The sequence below is a fragment of the Dendropsophus ebraccatus genome, chromosome 13 (genome assembly GCF_027789765.1).
Source record: "Dendropsophus ebraccatus isolate aDenEbr1 chromosome 13, aDenEbr1.pat, whole genome shotgun sequence".
NCBI lineage: Eukaryota > Metazoa > Chordata > Amphibia > Anura > Hylidae > Dendropsophus > Dendropsophus ebraccatus.
In genome coordinates, this window is record NC_091466.1 from 56052811 (window position 1) to 56072632 (window position 19822).

The 19822-nt window shown below is 44.8% G+C and overlaps 1 protein-coding gene across 1 annotated transcript; it reads right to left on the minus strand.

Moving 5' to 3' along the window:
• Positions 1-908: 908 nt before the first annotated feature.
• Positions 909-16439, minus strand: LOC138770583 (ribosome biogenesis protein BOP1 homolog). The gene is made up of 14 exons (XM_069949687.1): positions 16322-16439; positions 10295-10316; positions 10188-10206; positions 10016-10057; positions 9439-9474; positions 8304-8342; positions 7289-7339; positions 2642-2689; positions 2395-2442; positions 2146-2193; positions 1722-1772; positions 1440-1472; positions 1135-1162; positions 909-995 (listed from the first exon to the last, which is right to left on the minus strand). Exons 1-14 carry the CDS (start codon positions 16403-16405, stop codon positions 909-911), a joined length of 636 nt encoding a protein of 211 aa, XP_069805788.1. The 5' UTR covers positions 16406-16439.
• Between the last annotated feature and the right edge of the window lie 3383 nt (positions 16440-19822).

Sequence of the window (19822 nt, forward strand, 5' to 3'; positions counted from 1 at the left end):
TGAAACTCACCGCAAGCAGTGGTCAATGTACGCGCAATGTTGTGATGACATCGGCAACATTGTTTGTACATTGGCCGCCACTGGTTTCACCCGCATGCGACAATCACAACAAAGTACCTGGCCCACTGTCTCAGGCCGCCTCCGTTTTGCCAGGTAAGAAGGTGCTAGTGTGAGAGGAGACCAAACCAGAAGTGAGACGCCGGCGAGGAAGGAAACGCCTTTTTGGTTACCTAGATAACCCCTTTAAGGGCACCTCCTCCAGACCCTCTAGGTGTTGTGAGAGCCTACTCCTCCTATCTCTGATGGTAAAAGGGGGCTCCTCCTTCCCCCATATGTGGTAAATAAATCCTCCTGATGTTATTGGCGCCCCATTTACCACTTGATGTTAAAAGGGGTTATCTGGGGAGCTGAAAAGATATTTCCACCATTACCAGCATCTCACTTCCAGTTCTGACTCATCTCATTCCAACATCTTCTGACCTGGCAAAGGTCTGAGACAGTAGATCAGGTACTATGGTGTGATCACCACATGTGGGTGAAACTCACCGCCAGCAGTGGTCAATGTACGCGCAATGTTGTGATGACATCGGCAACATTGTTTGTACATTGGCCGCCACTGGTTTCACCCGCATGCGACAATCACAACAAAGTACCTGGCCCACTGTCTCAGGCCGCCTCCGTTTTGCCAGGTAAGAAGGTGTTAGTGTGAGAGGAGATCAAACCAGAAGTGAGAAGCCAGGGAGGAAGGAAATGCCTTTTTAGTTTCCTAGATAACCCCTTTAAGGGCACCTCCTCCAGACCCCTCTAGGTGTTGTGAGTGTCTATTCCTCCTATCTCTGATGGTAAAAGGGGGCTCCTCCTCCCCCATGTGTGGTAAATGTATCCTCCGGATGTTATTGGCGCCCCATTTACCACTTGATGTTCCGGACGCCTCCTCCTCCAGACAGCTCCAGATGGTCGGGTGTCTTCTCCTCACTCTGGCGGGCCGGTGTTACCTAGATTGGATATATAACAAGCAATGTGTTAATAATGACAGGTTACATACATAGGCTCCATATGAATATACAGTCAGGATAAAAGTGATCTGAGGTGTGATGGGATTTTGGGTACTCACCTTTACTCCTCCATGGTGGCGCAGCAGCAGCAGATCAGCGCCCGCAGTCTATAAGGGAAAGAGAAAAACCAGCATGACTTTCCTGAGATCAGACCCGTCAGCAGTGATGGGGAATAGACATTACACTGGAGAGAGGGGACTCAGTGCTATCCTAGTGGGTGAGATACAGGCGGCACCATGTCACTTGTATGTCTGTATTATGTACATGAGGCCTTTCGTGGTTATTATATGTGACTGATAATATAATATATAGTGATGACATGAGGATATACAGTGCAGCAATAGAGGAGTGTTATCATGTAAGTGTATCATCCCATATATTTACCTGGATAAGATGGATCTCCTTCTGCTGCTGCTTCTGCCGAGGAGAAATGACCAAGAAATGGAGGGAAATCAATGGTTAGTGTAAGGAAACCAGAATTTCTGAGCACATTATATAGAAACAATGCTCTTTTACCAGCTCTATTCACACCTGCAGTAATATACTGTTCACCATTACACACAATAGAAATTAGACTTCACCTGCAAATAGAGCCCCCCCTCTCTATATACAGGATGGTACATAACAATTCCTTGCTTCACAATGTTATAAGTTTTGTTTCATTACCTGGGGATCTCCATGGCCGTCCCTTTGTCCTCGTCGTCCTCCTCTTCTTCTCTGTGTATAGAACGTAAATCATCTCATATATAAATATATTCTTATATTACACATTAAATATTTTATTGTAAAGAAGGTGATTGCAATAGTAATGTAGTAAGCTGTACACTGCTCTATACAATGACCATATAGTACTGTATATTACGGGTACAGCCAGCTCAAGTATAAAGTGTACGGGGACCTTAACAACTATGTCACAGTGTCAGCAGTTTGTAATGTGAATAAATGCTGTTATAATAAATAGAAAAATATGATTCTCTGTCTAACAACAGCGCTTCCTATCCTGCCCTCCTGCCGCTTCTCTCTATACAGGATGGGAAAAAAATAAACGTGTATTCACAATTTCACAATACTATAAGCTTTGAGCCCTCACCTGGGGATGTCCGCAGCCGCGTCATCTTCCTCATCGGCGCCGATTTCACTGTGTAGAGAACATAAACAAGCTTGTATATATATATATATATATATATATATATATATATATATATATATATATATACACAGTATATATATATATATACATACACACACATCCTGTCTTCCTGCTGCTCCTCTCTCTATACAGTATGGTAAAAAATATAATAAACATGTATTCACAATACTATAAGCTGTGAGCCCTCACCTGGAAATGTCCGCAGCCGCGTCCGCTTCCTCGTCGTCGTCGATTTCACTGTGTAGAGAACATATACTAGTGTGTGTATGTATGTATGTATGTATGTATATATATATATATATATATATATATATATATATATATATATATATATATACACACACACACATCTGGTCTTCCTGCCGCTTCTCTCTCTATACAGTATGGGGAAAAAAATGAATATGTATTCACAATACTATAAGTTTTGAGCCCTCACCTGGGGATGTCCGCAGCCGCATCATCTTCATCCTCTTCGTCAGTCTCACTGTATAGAACATAAACCAGCTTGTGTGTATAAATATATATAGACACTCATTAGGACCGGTGTAAATCCAGCAGGACCTGTACCTACCACGAGGCAGCTGCAGAAATCTACAAGTGCTCCGCAGCAGGTGTAGGTTTCTGCCCTGATTTTTTCCTGTCTTTCAGCATAAACCATGATAAATTAGTAGCAGATGGAGGCCACAGCTTTTTGTGCCCCTTTCCCAGGGCTGCACATATATAAAAGCCCTATACCACTGAACGATTATCGGCCGTATTCGGCCAATATTGGCTGCTACGGCTGATAATCGTCCCATGGAATAGAAAGCAAAGGTCAGCGACATTGTTTAGGTCAGCTGATCGTTGCGTCGTTTGTCTTTCAAACATGTTGGAAAACAAACAAACAGAATAACAGCGATATGCTGCTGTCGCACCATGGAACAGGAGTGGTGGCAGCAGACCGCCACTATCTGCTATGGGCTGCCCGGACGATCTAGCAATCACCCGGGCAGCCGCCCCCCCCCCCCATGCAGCTCCCCGCAGGCCCCCCCCCCCAGACTCACCCGCTCGCTTCTGCCACATGTAATAGCGGTGGCAGCGAGCGGGGAACGAGGAGCAAATGAGCGCTGACAGCTCTCGTTTTCTCCTCTGCATTGCCCCGTGGAATAGGAGCTTAAATCTGCCCCATAGTTTTTGGGGATGTGTAAATATACTTAGGTGACTTTGGGGCGGAAAACACAGATATAAATGAATATTGTCAGTCTATATCATGTAGATGGATGATCGTATCTCCGCTGCTTCTTCATACTTACACGATGGTCTCCAGGCTCGGGATCCAACCGTGCAGCAGGTACTTGTCGTCTCTATAACAGAGAACATAGGGTTGGTTAGGATGATTGTTACTTGGTCCCATTTGAAACTTTCAGAAAATATTATTTATTATGACATCTCAATAAGAACATGACTTCCATCACTGATATTTATTAACCCCTTGTCGTCACTGCCAGCCGTCCCTTAAAGGGTATGTGCACATTGAGGAATAGATAAGGAATTTGAAGCAGGATCCACTCTTAAGGTGCGTTCACACTATGAAATCTGTGCGGATAACCCGCCGCATATTCTGCCGCTTGACCCCCATCACCGTCCGTGTCATCCCCGAAAGAATTGACATGTCATTCTGGGCCACATATGATCGCTTTTTATTCTATGCTTTTATGGGGTGAAGCAAGTTTAAAAAAAAAAAAACATTGTAAAAATGATTTTTTTGATTTTTTTTGCTGTTTTAATGTCGTGTAATTACCTGAATATCCACGGGGCGTCCATCACGGCCATCCTCCACCTATTACATAATTAAAAATAATAATAATTGCATATTATAAAGGGGATATTAGTCAGTCCTCCAAGTGCTGCATGTTGGGGGAGGTTTTATAGAAACGTGTACATTGGAAATCCACTGGCCCAGATTTATTATACCAGATGATCTGACTATAAATGCGCTGTTAGCACTGGGCATTTGGGTTGGAATGTTTTTGTGACAATTTTGCACAAAATCTTGGTTAAACTATGTATTGTAGACATATATATATATATGTCTACATGTATAATGTACATTATGTGAGTTCACCTTTAAAAAAAAAAGTCTTCTTACTTTTTTATATTAAACCAATGGACATTATTTAAAGGGGTTATCCAGCGCTACAAAAACATGGCCACTTTTCCCCCTACTGTTGTCTCCTGTTCTGGTGTGGTTTGCAATTAATCTCCATTTACTTCAATGGAACTGAGTTTCAAAACCCCAACCAAACTGGAGACAACAGTAGCGCTGGATAACCCCTTTAAAATACCCAAGGGGATGTTGCTAGGCCTCAGATTCCTCCTGTGTACCTGTAAGTGTCTTATAGATGTGGCCTAACCTGTAAGGTGCCACTGCTTCCCTAGCTCCAATCCAAAGCCAGGAGTGGATCCGGCAGGTAGGAGACATATAAGCGCTTCCCTTATTGTACCCATTACTTTCAATCCACTTCTGGTTTTGGCTCAAAAACTGCAATGGTAGCTTTCCAAAAAACTGGCATGTGTAAAGCCAGCCTCAAAGAGAAACCAGAGAATCACATGCTCTGCTATGGGGAAAAACACCACAAAATCAGACACAAGAAAAACACATCATTTAAACGAAATGCTGCAAGGTTTGCTAGAAAACAATGGAAGTAACGTAACATTAAAGGGGTAGTTCAGCAAAAAAAAAAAGAAAAGTTCTTTCAAATCAACTGGTGCCAGAAAATGCCAGAGATTTGTAATCTATAAAAAAATCTCAAGTCTGCCATTACTTATCAGCTGCTGTATGTCCTGCATGATGTGCTTACTAGTCTGGAGAGCAGGAGAGGTTTTCTATGGGGATTTGCTGCTGCTCTGGACAGTTCATGACATGGACAGAGGTGGCAGCAGAGAGCCCTGTGTTAGATTGGAAAGAATACACCACTTCATGCAGGACATACAGCAGCTGATAAGTACTGGAAGAGTTGAGATTTTTTAAGTAAATTACAAATCTCTGGCACTCTGTGGCACCTGTTGACTTGAAAGAATTTATCTTTATTTTTCAGCTGAATTACCCCTTTAAAAAAAGAAAGCTCCGAATGCTGTTTTTCATAGGTTTGTTTTTTTAATACGTGATCCCCCTGCGAACATGTCTATGTGACTGATTATATTACTATAATATATTTTATTATGAGATACTTACTCCAAATCCTCCAGACGCTCATCGATGTCGTCGCTGCTGTTGGTGATAGAATAGAGAAGATGGTAAGAACCAAACACACATTAGAGACATCAGTTTTCTGGCAGAACTTCACCAATAAGAAGGGAGTAGAAAGGAAAGTTCAGCAAACAGTTTTTTTCTTTCAAACCAGCTGGTGCCAGAAAAGTGCCAAAGATTTAGAGATTGGTAATTTACTTCCATTAAAAAATTCCAGTTCCTCTATTACTTATCAGCTGCTGAATGTCCTGCAGGAAGTGGTATTCTTTCCAGTCTGGACAGCAGGAAAGGTTTTCTAGGACATACAGCAGCTGATAACTATTGGAGATTTTTTAATAGAAGTAAATTACAAATCTCTGGCACTTTCTGGCAACAGTTGATTTGAAAGATTTTTTTTTGCTGAAATACCCCTTTAAAAAAAAAAAAATAGAAAATCTCCTAACACTGTAACTTTAATAGGCTTGTTGTTTAAGACGAGACTATGAGATACTTACTCCCAATCGTCCGAATCCTCCGCGATGTCTTCAATGTCGCTGCTGTTAGTAATAGAATAGAGAAGATAGTGAAAACCTAAGACACATTAGAGACATCAGTGATGATCGGGGTCTATAGGGGAGGAATTATAGGGTCACAAGTTTTACATTTTTTAGTTTTACATTTAAATAAAATGCTTCAAATTTTGCTAGAAAAAATACAACTAATGTAAAATTAAAGGGATAATTCAGCAAAAAAAGTTTTTCTTTCAAACAGGCCATCAAGGATTTGCTACTGCTCTGGGTAGTTCTTGTCCCAGACTTAGATATCAGAGAGCAACAGACTGGAAAGAATACACCATTTCCTGCAGAACCTACAGCTGCTGAGAAGTACTGGAAATGTTTTTAACAGAAGTGAATTACAAATCTTTGGCACTTTCTTGCTACAGCTAATTTGAAAGATTTTTTTTGCTGAATTACCCCTTTAAAAAAAACTCCTAACACTAATTTTCATAGGCTTGTTGTTTAAGACGAGACTATGAGATACTTACTCCCAATCCTCCTCTGTGTCGTCCTCGCTCCTGTTAGTGATAGAATAGAGAAAATAGTGAAAACCAGACACACATTAGAGACATCAGTTTTCTGGCAGAACTCCGGTGCGGGGGTATTTTTCAGATACGGCCGGGGAGGGGGTGGTTTTGGACGGCGGAGGTAACTTACCTCCCCGGTTCCAGCGCCGGGTTGCGCCACCCTGAACACCCGTCCCGCGCCCGCTTCCTGGTGTGAGCTGCCGCATGAGACGTGACGTCTCCAAGCAGCTCAGCCATTCAGCGGCCGAGGCGGGACTCCGCTACAGTTGCTGAATATGTGAGCTGCTTGGAGACGTCACGTCTCATGCGGCAGCTCACACCAGGAAGCGGCCCGTGGGACGGGTGTACGGGGCGGCGCGATCCGAGACCCGGCGCTGGAACCAGGGAGGTAAGTGACCTCCGCCGTCCATAACCACCCCCTACACGGCCGTATCTAAAAAAAAATACCCACGCGCCGGAGTACCCCTTTAATAAGAGACAATAATGATATTTAGAAACATCTTCACGATGATCTGAGCCTATAGGGGAAGATGCAGTTAAAATAAATAGAAAATATGATTCTTTGAGCCCTCACCTGGGGATGTCCGCAGCCGCGTCATCTTCCGCCTCTTCGTCAGTCTCCCTGTATATAGATCAGAAACCAGCTCGTGTGTTAAATCTGCCCCATAGTTTTTGGGAATATGGGAATATACATATGTGGGTTTTTGGTGGGGAACACAGATATAAATGAATATTGTCAGTCTATATCATGTAGATGGATGATTATATCTCTGCTGCTTCTTCATACTTACACGATGGTCTCCAGGCTCGGGATCCAACGGTGCAGCAGGTACTTGTCGTCTCTGTAACAGAGAACATAGGGTTGGTTAGGAGGATTGGTACTTGGTCCCATTTCAAACTTTCAGAAAATATTATTTATTGTGACAGCTCAATAAGAACATGAAATCCATCACGGATATTTATTAACCCCTTGTCATCACTGCTAGTTTTCCCATTAAGGGGATGTGCACATTGAGGAATAGGCCAGGAATTTAAAGTGGGATCCGCTCTTAGGGTGTGTTCACACTTCAGAATCTGCACGGATAATCTCCAGTGGATTCCGCCACTTGCCCCTGCTCGCACCCTGGGCTTCTCCACCTGTCCCATAGACTCCATTCTATGGTGGGGCGAATTCCGCCATCTGCCCAAAGAATTGACATGTCAATTCTTTGGGCGGATGGCTGAATCCCCCCTGACCATAGAATGGAGTCAATGGAACAGGAGGAGATGCGAGCAGTGGAATCCATGGCAGGTTATCCGTGCGGATTCCATAATGTGAACACACCCTAAATATCCACTTGAAATTCTTCCCATAAAATATGAATAGAGCAATGTTCCATTGTGTTTAATGGGATTTCCGCTCTGTTGTTCACACAGCAGAATTTTCTGCCGCGGATCCGCCTTCCGACATAGAATTGACACGTCAATTTTTTAGGCCGATTCCACCAGGGGAATCCTATAGAAGTCAATGGGGTTTGAATTCCGCTTGAATTCTGCTCCTATTCTGTCACAGCTGAAGTAGAAAACTTTCCTCTTCACTCGCGCTGGAACGCATCTCCACCCGTGCCATAGACTGCGGTCTATGGTCGGTCAGATTCCGTCATCCAACCGAAGAATTGACAAGTCAATTCTTTGGGTGTACGGCGGAATCCACCCGACCATAGAATGGAGTCTATGGCACGGGCAGAGATGTGTGCGAGCGGGGGCGAAAACTATTGTAAAAATGATGTATTTGATTTTTTAGCTGTTTAAATGTCATGTAATTACCTGAATATCCACGGGGCGTCCATCACAGCCATCTTCCACCTATTACATGATAATAAAATAATAATAATTGCATATTATAAAGGGGATATTAGTCAGTCCTCCAGGTGCTGCATGTTGGGGGAGGTTTTATAGAAACATGTACATTGGAAATCCACTGGCCCAGATTTATTATACCAGATGATCTGACTATAATGCGCTGTTAGCACTGGGGATTTGGGATGAGATGTGAAAGTCACCGCCATCAGTGATTTTGTCTACTTGGTGTTTTTCGTCACTTTGGGACCTTGGTGTGTGCTCTAGGTATGGCGTCTTTTCTTTACATATGTGTTGTGTGTTTTGTTAAGGTTTTTGTTTTTCACTTTACAGTTCATGTGATTGAGGTTGGTTTCACACAAGGCAGTTTTTTTTGGAAATCTGCCACTGTAATTTTTGAGCCAAAGTGGATCCGGCAGGTAGGAGACATATAAGCGCTTCCTTTATTGTACCCATTACTTTGATCCACTTCTGGTTTTGGCTCAAAAACTGCAATGGCAGCTTTCCAAAAAACTGCCATGTGTAAATCCAGCGTTAAAGAGAAACCAGAGAATCACATGCTCTGCTATGGGGAAAAACACCACAAAATCAGACACAAGAAAAACACATCATTTAAACCAAATGCTGCAAGGTTTGCTAGAAAACAATGGAAGTAATGTAACATGCCAGAGATTTGTAATCTATGAAAAAATGTCAAGTCTTCCTTTACCTATCAGCTGCTGTATGTCCTGTATGATGTGGTGTATTCTTACTATTCTGGAGAGCAGGAGAGGTTTTCTATAGGGATTTGCTGCTGCTCTGGGCAGTTAATGACATGGACAGAGGTGGCAGCAGAGAGCACTGTGTCAGACTGGAAAGAATACACCACTTCCTGCAGGACATGTTGCAGCTAATAAGTACTGGAAGAGTTGAGATTTTTAAGTAAATTACTAATCTCTGGCACCAGTTGATTTTATTTTTTTTTCTTTTGCTGAATTACCCCTTTAAAAAAAAGAAAGCACCAAACACTAATTTTTGTAAATTTGTTGTTTAAGATGAGACCCCCTGCAAACTTGTATGTGACTGATTATATTACTATAGTATTTTACTGTGAGATACTTACTCCAAATCCTCCAGACGCTCATCGATGTCGTCGCTGCTGTTGGTGATAGAATAGAGAAGATGGTGAGAACCAAACACACATTAGAGACATCAGTTTTCTGGCAGAACCTCACCAATAAGAAGGGAGTAGAAAGGATTGTTCAGCAAACAGTTTTTTCTTTCAAATCAAAAGAAAAGTGCCAGAGATTTAGAGATTTGTAATTTACTTCCATTAAAAAATCCCAAGTCCTCCATTACTTATCAGCTGCTGAATGTCCTTCAGGAAGTGGTATTCTTTCCAGTATGGAAAGCAGGAAAGGTTCTCTATGGGGATTTGCTTCTGTGCAGTTACTGTCCCAGACTTAGATGGCAGCAGAGAGAAACTGTGTGAGACTGGAAAGAATACACCACTTCATGCAGGACATACAGCAGCTGATAAGTATTGGAGATTTTTTTTAATAGAAGTAAATTACAAATCTCTGGCACCAGTTGATTTGAAAGAATTTTTTTTTTTTGCTGAATTACCCCTTAAAAAAAAAAAGCTCATGACACTAATTTTTATAGGCTTGTTGTTTAAAACAAGACTATGAGATACTTACTCCCAATCGTCCGAATCCTCCTCGATGTCGTCGATGTCGCTCCTGTTAGTGATAGAATAGAGAACATAGTGAAAACCAGTTACACATTAGAGACATCAGTGATGATCGGGGTCTATAGGGGAGGAATTATAGGGTCACACAAGTTTTACATCTTCAGTAAAGATTTACTAACCCGAAATCCGATTCTCCATCTAAAGAATAAAAAACAGAAAAGTGTTAGTTTAGAAAATTGCTTTATATATTGTAGAGATACATAGAGATATTATAGACAAAACTCACCCTCGCCGTCATCCAGTCCAGCCTGAAATAGGAAATAGAGAGAGTAAGCAGAGGCCATTGGTATATTGCTGAGCATGAGACCTCCTTCTGTGTCCATCTGACCTATGTGCTTGGATGGGACAGGGCGTAGGTGGGGGCACTATTATAGTGCTCATCCAGGATTAGACACAAAAAGAGGCGGGGTGCTGATTTTAGATATTAAATATAAAAAAATAAAAATAATTAATGTAGAGGCGGCGTGGCAAGACAGGGAGGGGACATGGCCTACTCCTGCGCCTGATTTATCATGATTTACACCAGCTCGCAGGCCTAAATCATGGCAGAAATCAACATCTGCGTAAGGCAGGCCGGATTCACTAAGAGGCGTGCGTCTCTTCGTGAATCTGTTGGGGAAATTGGTTGCAGATCCTAATGTAAGACCGGCGAGGGTCTTCATAAATGTCCCCCAGAGAGTTATAGCAACTGGGAATGTTCCCTGTGATGCACAGCTATTTGACATATTCAGTGTGCTGTCCATGGTGCTAAACACAGAACTGATCCTAAACACAAAGCAACTTTCTGTTGATAACTTTTGAACAACAAGAGAGATATTGCAAACCTGACTGTGGCAATCCATTTCTGAGACAATTCTGCTTTTTTTTTATATGCTACATGACCACCTTCCCATTGGAAAATTTTGCCCTTGATCCAATATGGCGGCCATCAAAATGGTGACGGAATATCAATAAAAAGTACAAATTCCCCAAACCAGCGTCACAGATGAATATAATGCAGGTGGATGAGTAATCGGTGTCTGTGGATAATTTTATTACAATCTCCATCCAGTACATATTGGGGTAATATACCGTCATATTGTGTCACACATACATATACATATACCGTCATATTGTATCACTCTGCTGCATAGAAAACTCTCCTATATGCTGCATACCCTATTTATGGTATAATTTGTAACTTTACTTGTCACTTTTGTTGGGGGGGGGGGGGGGGGGTGATAAATGCGACAAAGATCTAACAAATCAGTCTAAGCTTTTATCTTAGATGTGGGGGGTTATGTGGGTTTTCCAGAATTAGAAAACATTGCTGATTTATTTCAAGAACAGTGCCATGCTGATCCTCAGGTGTTATGTGGTATTACAACTCACTTTTATTCACTTCACCAGAAAATGTGCTGCAATACCACAGAAATACTGAGGACAATAGTGACAATAGAGTTATCAATCTGTAAAGCAACATTAACACACAGAAATAAAACAGCGGCTGATGTTTGACACTGCCAACAACGGACAATGTTTTAACTATTTGGATTGTGTGCCTGTAATCCAAGTAACCATATACGTCTGTGTAATGTTCGACCGTCAGAATGGCCATACAATACAATGTGTGCACAGTGTGAACAACGGCCGTTGATCGCATAGAGTTCAATGCAGTGCATTGTTTTAGGACAAGAATGGCCGTTGTTTTAATTGCCAACAATGGCCGTTCTTGTCATAACAAAAATACATTGTGTGCACGTAGCCTAAAACTGAAACTAGTGTCGGCTTCCCACAGCAACCAATCACAGCTCAGCTCAGGAGAATCTGTCAGGTCCATACCAGGTACAGAGCTGCAGACACCGGCAGAGAGGTGATAGAGAGAGAATACAAGGGAAGCCTGGGTCTTTGCTGACGGCCATTTGCAGAGTTAGGCCCCCTTCACACGTCCGGAAAAACCACCCGGATTTCCTCAGGACGTACCCTCTGACTCCCCCCCAGAACTCAGGACGCACCCTCCGCCCCCCCCCCCCCCCCCCGGACCTCAGGACGCACCAGGTAAAAACAGATTACTGTCAGAAATCCGGATACTTTCCTGATGCCTGATCAGGATTTCCTGACAGTAAAAAAAATAGCATTTTCTATGCGCTCAGTCATTTATTTCCCTAATCTACACAGCAGAAATCTGCAACATAAAATTCACAGCATAAAATCTGCAGCAAACACAGTACATGTGAATGTTCCCTTAGGGTAGCTTTACACCTACCGGATCTGCAGCGGATCTCAAGGACCTCAGCGAGAACCGATGCGGATCCAATACTATTAACCCCTATGATAGCACATCCCGCTGTGAGTATGTGCCTTAACCCCCTGCCGCCCACAACACAGCCCCACCGCCCCCATCCTGCCCCCATCAGCCCCACCGCCCGCATCACTGCCCCCATCAGCCCCGGCGCCTGCATCTCCGGCGGCATCAGCCCCACCGCCCGCAACCCCCATCAGATCCGCCGCCTGTATCCTGCAGCCCGGCGGCGAGAGCATACATTACCTGCTCGGCGGCGTGACTCTAGTGAGGCTCCCGGCTCTGGTCCCACTCAGCCGATTAGCGCACGGCAGCACTGATCGGCTGAGCGGGACCAGAGCCGGGAGCTTCACTGAAGCTGCGCCGCCGAGCAGGTAATGTATGCTCTTTGGGGCGGGCTGCAGGATGCAGGCGGTGGATCTGATGGGGGCAGCGGTGGGGCTGAAGGGGGCAGTGATGCGGCCGGGGCTGATGGGGGCAGTGATACGGCCGGGGATGTGGACGGCGGATTTGATGGGGGCAGTGATACGGCCGGGGATGCGGGTGGCGGGGATGCGTTGTGGGTGGCAGGGGGTTAAAGCACATACTCACAGTGGGATGTCAATACCGCTGCAAGTATGTGCTGTCATAGGGGTCAATGGTACTGGATATGCAGCGGTTCTCACTGCGAATCCGCTGCGGATCTGTAGATATGAAACTACCCTTAAAGACAAAGCAGAATGTGCTACATTTAGGCTGGATTTCCAAAAAACTAAAACCCCATCATTGCTGCATGGTATAGACCAGCCCCCATATGTATACTGCTTGTAGATGAATGGTGGTCTGCTCATTCTGAATGTGCAGGGTAGGAGGATGGAGATAGTAGGGAGCGGCTTTGTCCCTAATAGACCCTATGTCAGGTGCACCAAACTACCCCTGCTCACTCAGGGACCTGGCAGGGCAAAAATGCTGTGTTCACACTGCACACGTGTCAGTCTGGTCTTAGGGCCAGTTCACACTGAGTAAATTTGGAGGAATTCTGTGGGGGAAGCCTCAGTGTCTCCTCTCTCCTCTCTTCTCCACTCTCCGCTTCAAGAATTGACATGCCAATTTTTGAGCAGAGAGCAGAGGTGCGCAAGCCTTCCGATAGAGAAGCTGCTTGACACTGAGGAATTCCGCCGAATTTACTCAGTGTGAAGTGAACTCGCCCTTAGGCCGCCTTCACACGTCCGGAAAAACCATCTGGATTTCCTGATTTCTGTACCTATAGACTTTAATTAGTCACGGACACCCTTCCAGATTTTTCCGGAAGGGTGTCCGTTCTGGAAAAAATATCTGGATTTTATAGGATTTTAATGTCCTATTTTTGTCCGTAATTCCGGCCCGGACGCCCCCATAGAAGTCTATGGGAGCGCCGGAATCACGGCACTTTCCTGATTTAGATCAGGAAAGTGCCCGGGATTACGGATCGATTGAGAGCCCGCCGGCACCCCCGCAGCCCCTGGCACACATCCCCGCCGCCTGATACCACGTCGCGGCGTCCAACGTCCCCCCACCGGACAGCACCGTACCGGACATCAGCTGCACGCCGCCCGATCAGTCCAACCGCCCCCCACCCCCCGCCGGGCGGTCCGACGTGTCCCCCAAACGCCCCCCCCCCCCCCCCCCCCGGACCGGACATCAGCTGCCCGCTGCCCGATCTAGATGCATAAAGAAGGGAGGAACACTCCTGAAATGACCATCCGGCTGCATGGTTGCACATCTATCTGACTCCGGTGATGCAAATGGTGAATCAAGAGCTCCGAGAGGAGTGAAATCGTATCCAGTAACCAGATGCGGTCCGCGTAATGAGCACTTTGGGTGATTTGTATGTTTTTACAACATTATTTGAGTTGTTTTGCAAAAGGAAGGAAAGGATACTTTCAGTAAAGCATTTTTGAAAAAGTTTTTGTTGCAAGCGTGGAGAACTTTGTATCAGACCATGATGGGAGTTGTACTTCTGCAGCCTGTGGCCATCCAGGTTGCAGAACTACAACTCTCATCATGCTCTGCTGGCAGGTCATGATGGGAGTTGTACTGCTGCAGCCTGTGGCCATCCAGGTACACTAGGGCCTGTGAGGGTACCTGTCATGTATGTTGGCATACTAGACCATATTGAGAACACTTTTTTTTTTTCTCATCAGGAAATCCTGATACTTTCCTGATGACATTTGAGGCCTCCTGGTCAGGATTTCCTGACAGTAAAAACTGACACGGACGTGTGAATGGGGCCTTACAGTTTGGGGTCTACAGTATAGCAGCTATTTGCCAGTAAATGTATGTTACACCTAACAATAAATCAGAGGGCATTGTAATATATATATATATTTATTTATTTTTATTTAAAGTAGTACTCCAGTCATCATGCAAAAAATAACATTTATTCTTAGAACATAGCTAGCAGACAATACACAGAACCCTGCTGACATGGTGATTGTGTAATTACATATCAATAAACAGTTGTACCATGCCGGGATTGTTACAGTGCGCTCTCCTCTATTTGCGGCAAATCCGGAGCTCCATGCTGCCTCACACACTGAGAGTGACCGGCACAGTTCCTTACCGCTCAAAGCGCTGTGTCTGGCGGCCGCTATAAAGGATGGCCGGGCTGCTGTGCACTGCGAGGGGTCCATACCTGTGCTGCTTGACAACGTCCCGGCGCTACAGGCAGACGGGGAAGCCTCTAGGGGAATCCCCCCCCCCATTACAGTGTGGAAGAGATGCTGCTGTGCGAGGGGTGGGCTTCCCCATCTGCCCGTAGATCTGTAGAGGGACATTGTGCAGTGTCACCCCCTGTGTATGTCAGCATCTCAGCAGCTGTGTAATGTGGGGAGATTTCACTGCAGGCTTCCCGGTCACCCCCTCTGTGACTCTCCATCTACTGTGGCTCCCCAGCTGTTGCACAGCTACAACTCCCATTATGCCCTGGTGACATTACATGACGGGAGTTGTAGTGATGCCTCTTGGAGAGCTCCAGATTGCAGAACTACAACTCTCATCTTGTACTGTCACCACAACATGACGATGGGGCTTGTAGTTATGCAACCAGGAGAACTCCAAGTTGGGAAACTACAACTCCCATAACGTTTTGTCCCCACAACATGATCATGGGAGTTGTACTTCTGCATCCTGGATGAATAACTACAACTTGTACCATCACCACAACATGAGGATGGGGCTTGTAGTTATGCAACCAGGAGAGCTTCAAGTTGCAGAACTACAAATCCCATATTGTACCATATATATATATAATATTATTATTTTTATTCAACCTTAGAGATCACACAGTAGATCCTGATCCAGTGATAGCATTGTCACATATTACTGCACATCTGGATAAAGTCTTAAGGTGCGTTCACACCTACAGGATCCGCCGCAGATCCGCAGCAGATTTGATCGTGCAGATTTGTTGCTGTGTTCAGTTATTTAAATGAAATCTGCTGCGGATCCGCAGCGGCGAATACGCTGCGGATCCGGTAAGTGTGAACGTGCCCTTAGGCCAGGCCCATGGCTTATGTGTGCTATGTGATTTCCCTCTCTACCTTATAGGAGTATATTCCTTCCTATGTCCGCAGAGGTGCTGGAGATCACATAACACACACAGTGCATGAGCCCGGCCATAGACCACAGCCACCACCCAGCAGTTGTCATGGCCAACTAAGCCCCGCCCCCTGCATGGAACATGGCAAAATGGCAGTTGGGAAATGGTTGAACATGGGGAATAAGTAACAGGGTGTGAGGTATTTATAGCTCCCCATTCTACACATCTCCTCCCATCACCACTGTCTCCTATGGGGGGGGGGGGGGGCACCTATGTGGTCATGTGATCAGGGAGGAGTATCTACAGGTACAGATACTCCTGGACAGGACACCCCACTATGTACACAACCCCATCTCTATACAAGCATCCCACAGTATCCTATCTGCTATACTGGATGGGGAATTCTCACTCACATGTTCCTCGTAGACAACGGGAAAGTCCGTATCCTCCACGAACTGGTCCTCCTCGCCATAGATGATGGTCAGCTCTTCCTCCATATCTCCAAATCTCTTCTATCACCAATCTCGCACAAATCGCCTATGTGTGTGAGAGAATAAAAGATTACATGGAGAAAACTGATTAAAAATAGAAAATAACAAAAAAATACCAGGAGCCAATGGATGTGTGTACTTACAGTCCAACTCCTAATAAAGCTCTGAAGGGTCCGGTTTGTAAACAAATTACATCATGATTTTCAATAATCTTTATTTAAACATCTTGATACAAACACTTGTACTAACCATACAATGAACAGTTGGCCATTGGCAGGGATTATGGTGAATAAAATCTTGGTGTATGCGCTCGGCTGTAGTATTTTATTATGATTTATACTGGTATTTGATAATGTTGCTAAAAAAAAAAAAAAAAAAACATTAAGCAAAAGGTTTCAGTCCCTTCCTATAAGAATAGTTTGTCCCATATAATTACTATAGTATTAATAGTTTTATATAAGGGTAATAAGTGATTATTATTACATATCTGCCGCTACTTTCCCGCCTGCTCTGCCTGTGTAGGGTTCAGGTCTCTTTTGGGGTTTAGTGTTTATGTTCATCTTGACTATTGTGCACAGTTTGCCATAGGCGGCCATTATAACACATATGTGTATGGAGAAGTCCAGTCCCCTACACTCAATACACTTCAGCCTGTGACAATATGGGGCATTGCATCTGGTTACAGGGGCATATCTAACTACTATTGTTATTGTATATGGCTACAGAGAGCCTCTCTAGCTACAAAGGGCATTGTTTCTGGCTTTAGGGGCCACTGTATCTGGGTATAGGAGCCATAATGTATATGGTTAAAGAACACATTGGGCCACATGTATCATCCGGCGAATGGATGATTTTTGGCGGAAAGTGCCGATTTGCGTCTTTTTTTAAGCAAAAATGGCGGATTTGCGGATAAAATATTTGCAAATCGGCACTTTCCGCCGAGTACGCCAGGGGGCGGAAAGGGGGTGGAAAAGGGGCGGAGAGTGGGCGGAACGGAGGGCGCGGACTCAGAGTCCGCGCGATTTATCATCCGTTCCGCCAAAATGTACGCAGAAAACCTACTCCAATCCTCAGCTGGCGTAGGTTTTCGGCGGTGCGCAACGGCGCGCACGGGATTTATGTAGAGGCAGTCCGCCTCTACATAAATCTCCGTAGCGCCGGAGCTGCGGGGGCATTTTTACGTCCGGCGTAAAAAACGCCGGACTTAATAAATGCCTCCCATTGTGTTTGGTTACGGGGGCATTGTATCTGGTTATAGGGGCATTGTATCGGGTTATAGGGGCATTGTATCTGGTTATAGGGGTATTGTATCTGGTTATAGGGGTATTGTATCTGGTTATAGGGGTATTGTATCTGGTTATAGGGGTATTGTATCTGGTTATAGGGGTATTGTATCTGGTTATAGGGGCATTGTATCGGGTTATAGGGGCATTGTATCGGGTTATAGGGGCATTGTATCGGGTTATAGGGGCATTGTATCGGGTTATAGGGGCATTGTATCGGGTTATAGGGGCATTGTATCGGGTTATAGGGGTATTGTATCTGGTTATAGGGGCATTGTATCTGGTTATAGGGGCATTGTATCTGGCTGCAGGAGGGACAGTGTTGGATTGGTGGGAAGTGTAACTTTCTTTCTGTTTGCATGGCATTGTTTTGGGTTATATGGGGCATAGCTGGCTACAGGGGGCATTGCATCTGGTCATAGGGGGCATATCTGGTTAAATGGGGTGTTGTATCTGGCTGTAGGGAGCATTGTATCTAGCTACTGAGGCATTACCACTGGCTATAGGGGGCCTATCTGTCTACAGGGACAACTATCTGGCTGCAGGCGGCATATCTAGCTACAGGGGTATTATTATTTCATTATTGGCAATAGGGGATGTTATTATGAGGGAACGTGGGTTATAGAGCATTGTTACTGGCTGCAAGAGTTTTATTACTTGCTACAGGGTCATTATTACTGACTACTGGTAACATTACCACTGGAAATGGGGGCATTATATCTGGCTACAGGGCTCCATATTACTGGGGAAGGGGCATTACTAATGGCTACAGGGCTCCATATTACTGGGGAAGGGGCATTACTAATGGCTACAGGGATCCATATTACTGGAGAAGGGGCATTACTAATGGCTACAGGGGGCACTATTACTGGGGAAGGGGCATTACTAATGGCTACAGGGGGCACTATTACTGGGGAAGGGGCATTACTAATGGCTACAGGGCTCCATATTACTGGGGAAGGGGCATTACTAATGGCTACAGGGCTCCATATTACTGGGGAAGGGGCATTACTAATGGCTACAGGGCTCCATATTACTGGGGAAGGGGCATTACTAATGGCTACAGGGCTCCATATTACTGGGGAATCGGGGCATTACTAATGGCTACAGGGCTCCATATTACTGGGGAATCGGGGCATTACTAATGGCTACAGGGGGCACTATTACTGGGGAAGGGGCATTACTAATGACTACAGGGCTCCATATTACTGGGGAAGGGGCATTACTAATGACTACAGGGCTCCATATTACTGGGGAAGGGGCATTACTAATGACTACAGGGCTCCATATTACTGGGGAAGGGGCATTACTAATGGCTACAGGGGGCACTATTACTGGGGAAGGGGCATTACTAATGGCTACAGGGGGCACTATTACTGGGGAAGGGGCATTACTAATGGCTACAGGGGTCCATATTACTGGGGAAGGGGCATTACTAATGACTACAGGGCTCCATATTACTGGGGAAGGGGCATTACTAATGGCTACAGGGCTCCATATTACTGGGGAAGGGGCATTACTAATGGCTACAGGGGTCCATATTACTGGGGAAGGGGCATTACTAATGGCTACAGGGGGCACTTATATTTGAGAAGGCTGCATAATAACTGGGACATACAGGTCAGTCACATTGTTATTGTGGGATCTGATCTGGGAAGGAGCTGCTGTGGGATCTTAGTCCTTGGGGGTAAATCTTATCACTTGGGGGTAACTCTTCTTCCTTCTTTAATACCTGACCCTCTGCATTTCTTTCCTTCTGCCTAAATTTCCTGTCTATTCCTATTTTAAGGATTCTCCTTAAAAAAGTGTTAGCATCATCTCAAACTATACTGTCTGTAGCTGTATTCCAGTTTTTCTCCAACATCTCTCCAAGCATTCGATGCCAGTATTCAGCAGGACCCTCTTAGATGATTCTATACTGATGTTCCAGTATTTTCTTAAACGGGTTGTCCAGCAAAAATCTTTTTCTTTGATATCATATAGATTTGTAATTTACCTCTATCAAAAAAATCTCAAGACTTCTCATACTTATTAGCTGCTGTATGTCCTGCAGGAAATGTTTTATTTTCAGACTGACGCAGTGCTCTCTGCTGAACTCTGTGGCCAAGACAGGAACTGTCCAGAGCAGGAGAGGGTTTTC